At 37.0% G+C, this 14,286-nt stretch overlaps 1 protein-coding gene across 1 annotated transcript; it reads left to right on the forward strand.

Moving 5' to 3' along the window:
- The first annotated feature begins 1,023 nt into the window (after window positions 1-1,023).
- On the forward strand, window positions 1,024-13,562 carry kynu (kynureninase). Its single transcript, XM_009302082.5, has 13 exons — window positions 1,024-1,192; window positions 2,760-2,880; window positions 3,516-3,598; window positions 3,966-4,027; window positions 5,495-5,566; window positions 5,654-5,728; window positions 7,512-7,658; window positions 8,339-8,437; window positions 8,577-8,650; window positions 8,735-8,787; window positions 9,858-9,943; window positions 11,003-11,233; window positions 11,351-13,562. The coding sequence occupies exons 1-13, from the start codon at window positions 1,048-1,050 to the stop codon at window positions 11,468-11,470; spliced, it is 1,368 nt and encodes a 455-aa protein (XP_009300357.1). The 5' UTR covers window positions 1,024-1,047; the 3' UTR covers window positions 11,471-13,562.
- The last annotated feature ends 724 nt before the right edge of the window (window positions 13,563-14,286 follow it).

Below are 14,286 nucleotides of genomic sequence, written 5' to 3' on the forward strand. Positions count from 1 at the left end.
TTGTAATTTTAGATAGTTTAAGAAATATTTGTGGTTTCATTTGATAATATAATATAATATAATAATATAATATAATATAATATAATATTACATATGTTATATTATATATATAATTTTTGATATATTTGATATATTTTGTATATATTTTTATATATTTGTTTTAACATTCTGGGAATTTTTGTCAGTTTATTAAAACATTTTTAATTGCATCTAAAATAACATTCATATTTACAATATAATATTTTAATATATTTGTAGATTTGTATTTGTGAACCATACTACAGTAAAGGACTTGAACTAGTCAGTTGTGGTGATACAGTTGTTATGGTAACACAACAACTATAGTAATAATCTGTTGTGGTGATTCTATAGTTGCTATGGTAACACAACAACTATAGTAAGTGATTTGTTGGGGTGATTCTACAGTTGCTATGGTAACACAACAACTACAGTAATTGATCTGTTGTGGTGATTCTAAAGTTGCTATGGTAACACAACAACTATAGTAAGTGATCTGTTGTGGTGATTCTACAGTTGCTATGGTAACACAACAACTACAGTAATTGAACTGTTGTGGTGATTCTACAGTTGTGTTGTAAATGTTCCAATGCTGTAGTTTTCCACAACATTAGGGCATGTAATTATACTACTATAATACATCACAGTTTACTGTAGTAAAACTTAATGTATACTACAGTATACTTGTGCATTCATTAACAAAGATATATACAGTAAAATAAAACTTATTGTTGTTGAAAAACACTGTGAATTACTTTAGTATGTTTGATGTGGGAGCTGTAATGTGATGCTGTAGATTGAAATGCGAGTCTGAGCTCTTCTGCACGCGGCCGACTAACTGACTCTTCTGGTCTGGTTGGTTTTAGTCTGAAAGCAGAAGTAAAACTGAAGTGAATCAGGAAGAGCTGAATCATGCAGGAAATAATGAACTCTCCAGCAATCATTAGCTCAGATCTGATGTGTTTACGCTCGGGTCAAAGTGCAGAGCGGAAAGTCTGATCCGCTGCAGTATTTGATGGTTCTGTGGAGATGATGGAGCGGATCCTGAGCGTCTGTGAGAAGCTGAAATGCAGCCCGACGTCTCCAACGCTGGCTGAACATCTGGACCAGCGGGATCATCTGAGACACCTGAGAGAACTCTTCATCATCCCTAAAACATCCCAGCTGTCCAAGGGTGAGTTTCAGAGACCGGCTGAGCAGGTGCTGGATTCTGATTGGCTGGAAGGTGTGACCATATATCTAAAAATTTATAAAATTCTTGATGCTGGTTGGTTGAAATTGCTGCAATTAAATCGTTTCATGCACATGTGCCTAATTAATTAATAATAATAAATTACATGTTTTTCTCGTGTTTCATTTTGTTTCTAGTGCAGATATCTAAAAATTCTTAAAATATTTGCTTCTGATTGGCTGAAAGGTGTGCAATTACATCAGTTGACGCACACACTGGGAAAAAATATAAGGTTTATCAGACGTTTTATCTAAAAATAAATATTAAATGCTAGACTCAATTAAATAGTTTAATGCACACATTGCAAATACAAAAATAAATAAATAAATACATAAATAGATAGATAAATAGATAGATAGATAGATAGATAGATAGATAGATAGATAGATAGATAGATAGATAGATAGATAGATAGATAGATAGATAGATCGATTAATCAATTGATGCACACACTGCAAAATAAGTAAATAAATAAATAAATAAATAAATAAATAAATAAATAAATAAATAAACAAGTAAGTAAGTAAGTAAATTATGTTTTCCTTAGAGTTTGTGTCTTGTTTCTAGTCCAAATTGATTGGATTAAATCATTTGATGTGGTGGTTAGGGTATTAAATAGTTTAATGCACACACCGCAACCAAAAATATTTTCTTACTTAGAAGTTTTGTCTTGTTTCTAGTCTAAAATGTCTAAAAATTCAGAAAACTCCTAATTCTGATTGGTTGGATGAAATCATTTAATGTGGTGGTTCTTAAACTTCCCACCTCAAAAGATATCTGTCTCTCCAAGCACCACCATAATGACCAGTATTAAAATACAGCAGTGTAGTACGTCCAATTATTCAGCTAGAGTTAAAAAAACATTTAATATAATTGACCACCTTACATTAACACTGCACTGCACAGGAAGATTTTTTAAAATAAACCCTAAATGATTGAATATAAAAAGTGCTGTTCTTTTAAAAGTTAAATAAAATCAAGAGCTGTAAGAGCTGTCTTTAAATCTAAAACATTCAAATATAGTAATTCATCAACCCTTAATGAGCGCTCGGTGTGATTTTGCGAAGTACAGTGTGATCCTGGATTAACATTTATGTTGTTTCTGGAACGTTACTTTTGTTCAAAAATGTAATTCATACATAATCCTTAACCCAAAACCCAACCCAAACTATAAACTATTCTCAAAATCAGAAGAGAATAACAGTTAGATTAGAATCATAGAAGTACATAACTCAAACTTTAAGCCTAAACTGAAGAGAAACGGTCAACCTCTCCCTCAAACCAAACATCTTTAGGAATAGAAAGATAATACTTTATTTTAAAAATAAAATATGTTTAAACTACATTTTTTAAATGTTTCTCTTGATTTTTTTAAACATATATATTTGTGTAGTAATATTTGGACTGTGACTCAGTGTTAAAAGAGATCTGTGATGGGGGAACTCATTCATGCTGAACACTGTATATGATCATATCACTGACACATCAGCTGATTGATTGTCTGTTTCAGTGGATCTCTCTCTTGTGGACAGCTCAGAAGACTGTATTTATTTCGCTGGGAATTCACTGGGCCTTCAGCCCAAAAACACCAAAAAATACATTGATGAAGAACTGGAGAAATGGGCCAAAACGTGAGTCTGTCTGGAATCTAAAAGTACTGTGAAAAAGGTGTGCCAAATCTGGGAACATTTGAGCAAATCCAATCATTAAGTAAAGAAAACTAATAAAAAAAGTTTGAGTTTGAGGCAAATTCATTCATTCATTCATTCATTCATTCATTCATTCATTCATTCATTCATTCATTCATTCATTCATTCATTCATTCATTCATTTATTTATTTATTCAATCATTCATTTATTTATTTTTGCTTAATTAGGTTCATCTCAGGTCAGTCACTGTAATTACAATATAAATAAGTTGTAGACCTACACAAACACCATAAAAATCACACACTACTTTAATTCACCAAACATGAAATTATCAGGAAAACATGATTATACACTGAATAAGTGGATAAATAATAAGGTAAAAGTATTAAATAAATGACAATAATAAATTAGGAAATAACCGTCTACCTACTGTTAATTAAGATGTAAGTAGGCTGAGTCAAATCTGAGCTATTTATATGTATTAAAAACAAACTGTGAAATGTTATTAAATATAGTTACTTAAGTTATGCTATTAAAGATAGTTATTAAAGTTAAAGGTGCAGTTAAAATAATAATGACTACTGATAACAAAAACCCCTCCTCTTGTTGTTTGCAGAGGCGTTCATGGCCACACGGAGGGGTCGCGACCTTGGGCCTGGGCTGAGGAAACCCTGGAGGAGATGATGGCCAAGATTGTGGGTAATTAAGAGTTAATTAGTATTTTCTGGACAAGCAAAAAATATAGTTTTGTATTAAGGAATAGTATGTCCAAATTAAATGAGAGTTTCTTAAAAAAAAAGTGTAAATCTTCTTTTTCCTTCTGCTGCTGACCCCATTGGCAGATTATTTTGTTTGTTTTACAGAAAAACGTATTATCTTTTAAATCTACACAACAGGGTTTGTTTGTCTAGAAAACGCTGCTTGTTGTAAGAATTTTGATATATTTGTACTTGAAACGAAAACTCAGAGAAGCCTTTTTGCAGTATGCTGAGGTAAACAGAGTACAGGACTTTAGCCCTCAGTAAAGCCTGTGTTTTACTGTCTGTGTGTTTCACTGTTTAATCAGGGGCTAAGACTGAAGAAGTGGCTCTGATGAATGGACTGACCGTCAATCTGCACCTTCTGATGGTAAAAACAGATGCAAAAACATCTGACATTTTTAATTTTTAAAGGCAGTTTAATCAGCATGAATATGATTTAAGTGTTATTATTCAGTCATTAAAATGATTTTAAATTCCATTAAAGTGAAATTACAAATTAATGAATGAAGCCACTTTAGTAAAAGTACAGATATAATGAGAAACTACTAATAAACTCACTGGAGACTCACTCTCAATGAATCACTTGAATCAGTGAGCTGTTTACTGGAGACTCACTCTCAATGAATCACTTGAATCAGTGAGCTGTTTACTGGAGACTCACTCTCAATGAATCACTTGAATCAGTGAGCTGTTTACTGGAGACTCACTCTCAATGAATCCCTTGAATCAGTGAGCTGTTTACTGGAGACTCACTCTTAATGAATCACTTGAATCAGTGAGCTGTTTACTGGAGACTCACTCTCAATGAATCACTTGAATCAGTGAGCTGTTTACTGGAGACTCACTCTCAATGAATCACTTGAATCAGTGAGCTGTTTACTGGAGACTCACTCTCAATGAATCACTTGAATCAGTGAGCTGTTTACTGGAGACTCACTCTTAATGAATCACTTGAATCAGTGAGCTGTTTACTGGAGACTCACTCTCAATGAATCACTTGAATCAGTGAGCTGTTTACTGGAGACTCACTCTCAATGAATCACTTGAATCAGTGAGCTGTTTACTGGAGACTCACTCTTAATGAATCACTTGAATCAGTGAGCTGTTTACTGGAGACTCACTCTTAATGAATCACTTGAATCAGTGAGCTGTTTACTGGAGACTCACTCTCAATGAATCACTTGAATCAGTGAGCTGTTTACTGGAGACTCACTCTTAATGAATCACTTGAATCAGTGAGCTGTTTACTGGAGACTCACTCTTAATGAATCACTTGAATCAGTGAGCTGTTTACTGGAGACTCACTCTCAATGAATCACTTGAATCAGTGAGCTGTTTACTGGAGACTCACTCTCAATGAATCACTTGAATCAGTGAGCTGTTTACTGGAGACTCACTCTCAATGAATCACTTGAATCAGTGAGCTGTTTACTGGAGACTCACTCTCAATGAATCACTTGAATCAGTGAGCTGTTTACTGGAGACTCACTCTTAATGAATCACTTGAATCAGTGAGCTGTTTACTGGAGACTCACTCTTAATGAATCACTTGAATCAGTGAGCTGTTTACTGGAGACTCACTCTCAATGAATCACTTGAATCAGTGAGCTGTTTACTGGAGACTCACTCTCAATGAATCACTTGAATCAGTGAGCTGTTTACTGGAGACTCACTGAGTCAATCATTGAAATCAGTGATTTGAAAATATATATATATATATATATATAAAGGGTAAAAATATAACAGAAAATACAATATTAAGATAAACAAAATGAAACAATAACAAAAAAAAAAGGTTGTTAATAATCTTCTTTTCTTTTAACACTCCTGTCAGCTCTCCTTCTACAAACCGACTCCAAAGCGCCATAAGATTCTCCTGGAGGACAAAGCCTTTCCATCAGACCATGTGTGTAAAAAAAACACTAGCATCACTCAGTCATTGATCAATCATATGGTAAAAGCATGTTTTTCAGCGTTTGTGTTAATCTTTCAGTACGCCATCGAGTCTCAGATCCGCCTGCGAGGACTGAACATGTCTGACAGCATGCTGATCATCAAACCCAGACAGGTAAAGAGCCGAAGATTTATGCACAAAACTCTAATATGCCATAAAACATTAACGATTAAATCAGCGTTTCTCAGTAGAGCATCTGTTTAAATCAGAATCAGAAAGAGCTTCATTGCCAGTTATGTTCGCACATACGAGGAATTTGTTTTGGTGACTGAGCTTCTACACTGCAACAGAATTACAGAGACAGGACAATAAACAGATTATATATATATATATATATATATATATATATATATATATATATATATATATATATATATATATATATATATATATATATATATATAAAAGCAGCAAGTAATGAATGCAAAAATATGCAAATAGACAAGTGTATGTAGAGAGCTATATTACTATATACAATGTTATATGTGCCGCTGTTATGTGCAATTTGCCATGTAAAGTGTGCTGTTAAATAAGTGTATATGTGTATAAAAGTGTGTGGCCAGTAGGGATGTTTGTTCCACAATTATCATCAAGGTGTAGAACTGTTTCAGCAGCTCCTTTGGGAGGTTGAACTTCCTCAGCTGATGAAGAAAGTACATCCTCTGTTGAGCTTTTTGGACAACGGAGTCTATGTGAGTGTCCCACTTCAGGTCCTTAGAGATGGGCTGCGCCTCAGAAGACCAAGACCAAACGCAATGAACGCATTAATTGCGGTGGCTTCTGGAAGCGTGAGACAGGAGTGCAGACAGCTGCTCAAGACAGTTCTGCAGGGAATAATAATAGAAGAAGAATACTAAAGCACTGTGATGACTGAGAGCTGAGGCCTTTTACAATCACCTCAAGATTTCACATCTGACACAATGTAAAGCTGGAAACATGGAGAGCTGCAGACCAACATTACTGACCCAAAGACCATTACACACACATTTACATCTGTCAAATCCGAAACTACATCACTGAAGTGCAGACTTTAATAACTAAATGTGTTTCCATCATATTTTTTATCAAATAAAAAGTTTATCCAACTCAATTGTGCACATAAGTGTTAATTAAAGAGCAGGTATGATGCAAAATCAACGTTTGTAAGCTGTTTGGACCGAGGTGTGTGCAGTATAATGTGTTCACTGTCCTATTGGACTGATAGAATACACAACAAGTCTCTTTTTTTTAATTTTGCAAGGAGAAACAGCTCTCATTTGCATTTAAAGGCACAGGCAACTGCCCACACAGCAAACGGACTTGGCCCAAATATGGTCTCATTATGGCAGTGCTGGCGTGTTTCCGGCACTGGCATGCATAATGTCAGCCGAATGTGGGCCATGCATGGCAGTGATGGCACTGCATGCATGACGGCAAACTTCACATTGTTTAGATAACATTAGGCTGGGTTATGGCTCGGTTTTTGTGGTTTCTGGTTAAAGTATAAATTTATGGCTGAGAATCGGTACCAATAACCTGTTTTGGCCCAGTTCAGGGCTAGTTAAGGGTGATAAATTGGCTGAGATTCGTGCCGGTTATGACCCATGTATGGCCCTTGTCTTTAATCCCTGACCGTCATTCTTTGCAGTACTTGTGCTGAGGAAAAAGCTATTGTGTGGCCCGGAGCTGGGCCAGAAAACATTTGCTATGTGGGTAAAACAGCTACAAGGTCCTCAAAATTTAAACTCATTTACAGACACATTTTGGAGACACAGGAAGGGGTGAAACAGGAGCCCTTCAATGCACATTTAAAACTTGATGTACATCTTGGCATTTCCATTAAGCATTACCTAATGTGATATTGCAGGTGGAAACGCAGCTAGTGTAGTGTGATGACAGTGACAGTGCTGTGTTTCAGGGCGAAGACGTGATCAGGACGGAGGACATTGTTTCTCTAATCGAGCGGGAGGGAGAATCCATCGCTCTGGTCATGCTCAGCGGCGTACAGTATTACAGCGGTCAACTCTTCGACATGGAGACCATCACCACAGCGGGACACAGCAAGGTGACCTCATCTGTTTTAAATATGTAATTAAGCATTGCAACTTAAAGGTGACCAGTATACAAGACGTCAAAATTAGAATCTGATGTGATTAGTGTGTGTGTGTTTGAGTTTGAGCTGAGACCAGCACACAGATGATGTTCTCCAGCTCTCTGAAACTGACCCTTTCAGACTTTGATCCTGATTGTGGCATATTGGTCGCTTTAAATGCAAATGAGATTGTGCTCTTTTTGATAAGAAGGCGGGGCTACAGATGACCATGCATCAGCATCGTGTCAGATGTATAACACTAGCTGTGTTGACAGTGCTGGTCAGGTGTGCGTGTGTGCTTGATGCTTCAGTCAGTCTATGTCGCTCCTGCTTCATCTAAAACTCCACATCTATAATCCTCTTAGTCTATGCTGACATCATCTTCAGCAGCTCAAACACTCTAATGGCTAATGGACAGACGGCTGCTTCTCACTCAGGGCTGCTGTTATGCTAATGAGATGGAGAGGTGGGCACTAGTGGGCGGGGCTTTCCCCCTCTGATGACCCCTGCAAAGGGAGAATGTCAATCACAGTGTTTCTGCATCAAGTCTGATTATAATAAACATAATATTGCTCCTTTACAAGATGCTAAAAAAAGTTTCTTATGTCTGAAGATCTGTGTGTGTGTGTCTGTATATGTGTGTGTGTGCTCAGGGGTGTTTTGTAGGGTTTGATTGTGCGCACGCTGTAGGGAACGCAGAGCTGCGACTTCACGACTGGAATGTGGATTTTGCATGCTGGTGCACTTATAAGGTGTGTATGTGGACATGTTCATGTGTTTACGATTGCTTTTCATTGCTTTTGTGTATTTATTCTGTCTGTGATAAATTAAATGTGCATAATATCATAATTCATAATGTGTTGTGGTATGTGTGGTGTGTGTTTTATTCAGTATATGAACTCGGGGGCCGGTGGACTGGCTGGTGCATATATACACGAGAGACACGCTCATAGTATTAAACCTGCGTGAGTATCACACACACACACACACACATGCGAACTCAGATGAAGCAAAGTGAAAGACTCCAATGCTGTGTGTGTGTGTATCAGACTGACGGGCTGGTGGGGACATGACCTGAAGACCAGATTCCTCATGAATAACGGTATGAACTCGGCTCTGATCAGTCAGTAACACACACATACACACACACACACACACACACACACACACACACACACACACACACACACACACACACACACACACACACACACAAATACAGATATGTTCGCTGTAGTTTTGAGGGCTTGTTAATCAAGAGTCTGCTCTCTGCTGACACCCTGTGGACACACATGAGGTTGCACTACTACCTGTGACACTCAAAATTAAACATCCAGGCCTAAAAAATAAGATTTATGTATTCTGATTGCATATAAAATTTGATTATTTGATGGTACATTTGTTAAACTTAAGTTAAATTGCATCTACATGACAGCTAATTCTCATTAGACTATGAGTAGACTGTTAGGTTGGGGTTGGGGTTAGTGTAGGTTGACATGTACTTGCAAAGTTTCTTATAGTCAATGCTTTATGTGCTTGCCTTGTACATGTGTAATGACGATAAAGTTGAATCTAATCTAATCTAAAATAGTCAGTTAAATGTCTGTCGAAGGTAACAGCAGATGTTAAGCAGACAGGCCACTAATACTCAATGGGACCATCAAAATAAAGCGTTACCTAAAATTTCCACCCATTTGATTACGTACTTTTAACATAATTGTACTATTAAACACTGTGTGATTGATATTTGTCAGCTAAACAGAAATAACACAAATACAAAGAAGATTTATGTAATAATATCAATAAATCTAATGTGTTTTAAATGCTTCTCGTTAGTTTAAAACACGTGTGTGGAGTATAAAGCGGCATTCATTATACCCCCGACTATTAAGTGAACCAATCGTAATATTTAACTAATTGTATCTGGATTTTTGTACTAGATATATTTATACCATATTCATATATTTTAGCTAATTAAATCTAATAATGTTCCATTTTAACAGATTTCGACTGAATCTAAAGACTTACAATCAACTTCATACATTCTAAAATACTGGCAAATTAAATAAAATCAAAAGATTACAAAGAGTTAATGATGAACTTGGGTGATGAAATATATTTTTTATTTCTATAAAGGCCAGTGATTGTGTTTGTGAATGAATATTCCTGCAGAAATGGATCTTCAGCCTGGTGTTAATGGATTTCGTCTGTCCAATCAGCCAATCCTACTGGTGTGTCCTTTACAGGCCAGTCTAGAGGTCAGACATCACCCAACACTCTCATAAACACAGCACAAAATACTGACAACACACTGAAAACCTTCATACAACATGCTTACAACCCTACATTCATTCATTCATTCATTTTCTTTTCGGCTTAGTCCCTTTACTAATCCGGGGTCGCCACAGCGGAAAGAACCGCCAACTTATCCAGCATATGTTTTTTTCCACAGCAGATGCCCTTCCAGCTGCAACCCATCACTGGGAAACACCCATACACACTCATTAACACACATACAACCATTGTACATTCATTCATTCATTCATTTTTCTTCAGCTTAGTACCTTAATAATCAGGGGTTGCCACAGCAGAATGAACCGCCAACTATTCCAGCATATGTTTTACGCAGCAGATGCCCTTCCAACTGAAACCCAGTACTGGGAAACACCCATACACACTCATTCATTCACACACACTCATACACCAGTGCCAGTGTAGTTGATCAGTTCCCCTATAGCGCATGTGTTTGGACTGTGGGGGAAACCGGAGCACCTGGAGGAAACCCACGCCAGAAAGGGGAGCACATGCAAACTCCACACTGACTCAGCCGGGACTTGAACCAGTGACCTTCATGATGTGCTAACCACTGAGCTGTGAATAAGTTATATATTGACAACCATAATGCAACATACTGATAACAACCGTCATACAACATACTGAGAACATGATACAATGAACTGCCAACCATTACGCAACACATACATAAACCCCACTGCCATGACTATCACCGTAAAATATAGAGAACCATTGTGTGATATACTGACAACATCATGCAGTATGCTGAAGCAATGCAACCATTAGATGTTCATCATCATTCAACATACTGACAATATTCCTACAACAATCCAACAGCAATCACATAACACACTGACAACCTTCATACAACATATTGACAACCATAATGCAGTGCAATGTTACAGTATAACCACAATAGAACGTGACAACCGTTATACAACACTATCACACAACACACTGATAACCGTCATACAACACGCCGACAACCATCAGTAACCATCACTGTGTTTTGTTCTGTGCAGATTTTCAATCAGACCACCATGAAGGACCTGAGGAGTAAGTCGGTGCTGCTGACGGCTTATCTGGAGTTTCTGATCCGCCATTATTACAGCAGAGATCCGTCAGATCCAGACAGACCCTCGGTGCACATCATCACCCCGTCGGACCCTCAGCAGAGAGGCTGCCAGCTGTCCCTGAGCTTCAGCAGTCCTATCAGAGCTGTGTTTGAGGAGCTGGAGAAACGAGGAGTCGCTGTATGTACTCATCAAACACACTTATTCATTTAAGTGTATGTTGAATTAAAATGCATGTGTGTGTGTGTGTGTGTGTGTGTGTGTGTGTGTGTGTGTGTGTGTGTGTGTGTGTTTCAGTGTGACATGCGAGAGCCCAATGTTCTGCGTGTGGCTCCGGTGCCGCTCTATAACTCCTTCACAGACGTCCATCGCTTCATCACTGTTCTGGGATCAGCGCTGAGCGCCAGCAGACAATAAACACTGACGACTGACAGATTTCTACTGGTGCTGCATAGAGTTTAATGGAGACTTACTGGCTGCTGCTCTGTAGAGATGTTTAAAGGGACAGTACACCCCAAAACATTTACATTCCGTCATCATTTCCTCATCCTTTAAGCCTGTTTGAGTTTCTTCACTGCAAAAAATGCTTTTCTTACTTCAATTTTTTAATATATTTTGTATTGTTTCTAGCCCAAATATCTAAAAATGGCCACACTTTACAATAAGGTTCATTAGTTAATGTTAATTAATGCATTTACTAACATGAACAAACAATGAACAATACATTTACTACTGTATTTGTTCATGCTAGTTAACGTTAGTTAATGAAAATACAGTAGTTCATTGTTAGTTCATGTTAACTCATGGTGCATTAACTAATGGTAACAAGCATGGAGTTGGATGTCAATAATACATTAGTAAATGTTCAATTATGATTAATAAATGCTGTACTGAAGTGCACTGAAGTGTTGTTCATGATTAGTTAATGTTAGTAAACGCATTAACTAATGAACCTTATTGTAAAACGTTACCCTAAAAATAATCTGCCAATGGGGTGAGCTAAATCAATTATGTTTCTTTTGACATAAGATGATTCTGCTTCCCCCATTGTCAGTCTATTGTGCTTGTTTTAATGAAAACTCGCTTCATTTTGACTCATTATTTCTGAAAACAACACTATATTATTTGCTTGTCTAGAAAATGCTTCCTGATTCAGGAATGTTTAGATATCTGGACTGGAAACAAGTCACAAAATCTAAATACGAAAAGCATGTTGTGTAGTGTAAATGATTAAAGTTTTACAACCACTTAATTGAGTAAATGATTGGGAAAGTTTTCATTTCTGGGTGAACTGCCCCCTTTAACATGATGATACTGTCAGCATTATAGAAAACTCCTTCAATGTTCTTCATTTCAGCTTCAGTACAGGATGTTTTGCTGATAATTGAAATGACCACGGAGTACATACTGTAAAACAGGAATTAAAGGGTCAGTTCACCCAAAAGTGAACACTTTCTCACTGTTTACTCTCCCTTAAGTGATTTTAAACCTTTATGAGTTTCCTTCTTCTGTTAAACACCAAAGAAGATATTTTGAAGTATGTTGCAAACCAGTAACCATCGACTTACAGTAAAAAAACAAATACTATAGAAGTCAATGGTTACAGGCTTCCAACATTCTTCAAAATATCTTCTTTTGTGTTCAATAGAAGAAGGAAACTCATAAAGGTTTGAAACACGTAAAGAGAGAGTCAATGATGAAAGAATTCTCAATTGTGTGTAACATAACACAGTCATCGAGCAGCAGGAGTGTGTTCAGCACAGTCAAACTCAATCATTAGTGAGTGTTCACATGAGAGTCAGTGGTACTTTGCACTGGGGTGAGTTATTGATTAATGAACTTTTTTTTTTTACTCTTGTTTCTAGTCAAATTATCTACAAATTCTTAAACCATGAGCATTTTCTAGACACATAAAAATATTTGTCTTGTGTTTTTCCGCACAACAAGCAAAATAATCTTGTTTTCCTTTTGACATAAGACTGCACATCCCCCCCGCTCCCCCCTTGACAGATTATTTTGCTTATTTTCAGGAAAAACTTACTTTATTTGGACTCATTATGTCTGTAAACAACACTATATCTTGTGCTTGTCAAGAAAATGCTACTTGCTTTAAAATGTTTTCGATATAAGGACTAGAAACAAGCAACACAATCTCACGGCAACTCGTAACTTTTTCATTTAGTGGCTAATTCGTATGAATTCGTACGATCTAATTCGTACAATTTAGTACGATTTGCTTATCCCCCAATGACGGTTGGGGTTAGGGGTGGGGTCAGGTGCCACGCCTCCTTTTTAAAATCGTACCATTTCGTACGACTGAACTCGTACAAATTCGTACGAATTAGCCACTAAACTGGCAAAACGTAAAATACTTACGTTTTCTCGTGAGATCAGGCTGAAACAAGTAAGAAAAACATATATTTCTTGCAGTAAACCAAGCTTCTAGACAACATGTGATTTTCAGAAGCTTCATTAAACCTGAGAGTCTCTTATGATGATCTGAACTCTGTATTCGACTGCGAGTCTCTTTTCAGAGTCTGAGTGAATCTTGATCAGGGCTGCCCAAACCTTTTTGTATGAAGGGCCAAAAACCAAATATCAATGAGAGCCATGCTGAAGGTAAATATGTAAGTATATTACATTAAATTTGCCATGGGTGATTTATACATTCATCTTTCATCATGGGGAGAACATGCAAAATCCTCAAAGAAATGCCAACTGACCCAGCCCGGATTGGAACCTGCTGTGAGGTCACAGTGCTAACCACTGAGCCTAATTTCCTAATTTATTTAAAAGTGTTTCAAATTAAATAGAAAACATTGAATCATATTAACTAATGCAGTATAACTGATAATAATGCAATAAAAACATGAACAGTCTCACTGATAACACAGTGGAGATCAGCGCTGAGTACACTGGTCGAGCAGAGTCTGATTTGCTCACGGAAGGCTCTGCAGTGTCAGGTGACAGGTGTGTGCATTTAAACAAAATCTGATTCATTGACACCATTTAATTGAAACATTTCATTTCACTTATAAGACAAACAAATTACATTAAATTAGAGTTGACAATCTCGAAACCATCCCCATCATCTCCCTCCTCGTCTCAGATGGGATGTCAGGCCAAATCAAAGATTACCATGGGCCAGCTTTGGTCTGTGGGCTCTAGTTTGTGCATCGCTGATCTTGATGAGGTGTGTTTATCCACACGTCGCTCTGTCCTTCTTGTAATCA

Source organism: Danio rerio, chromosome 6, assembly GCF_049306965.1.
Source record: "Danio rerio strain Tuebingen ecotype United States chromosome 6, GRCz12tu, whole genome shotgun sequence".
Lineage (NCBI taxonomy): Eukaryota > Metazoa > Chordata > Actinopteri > Cypriniformes > Danionidae > Danio > Danio rerio.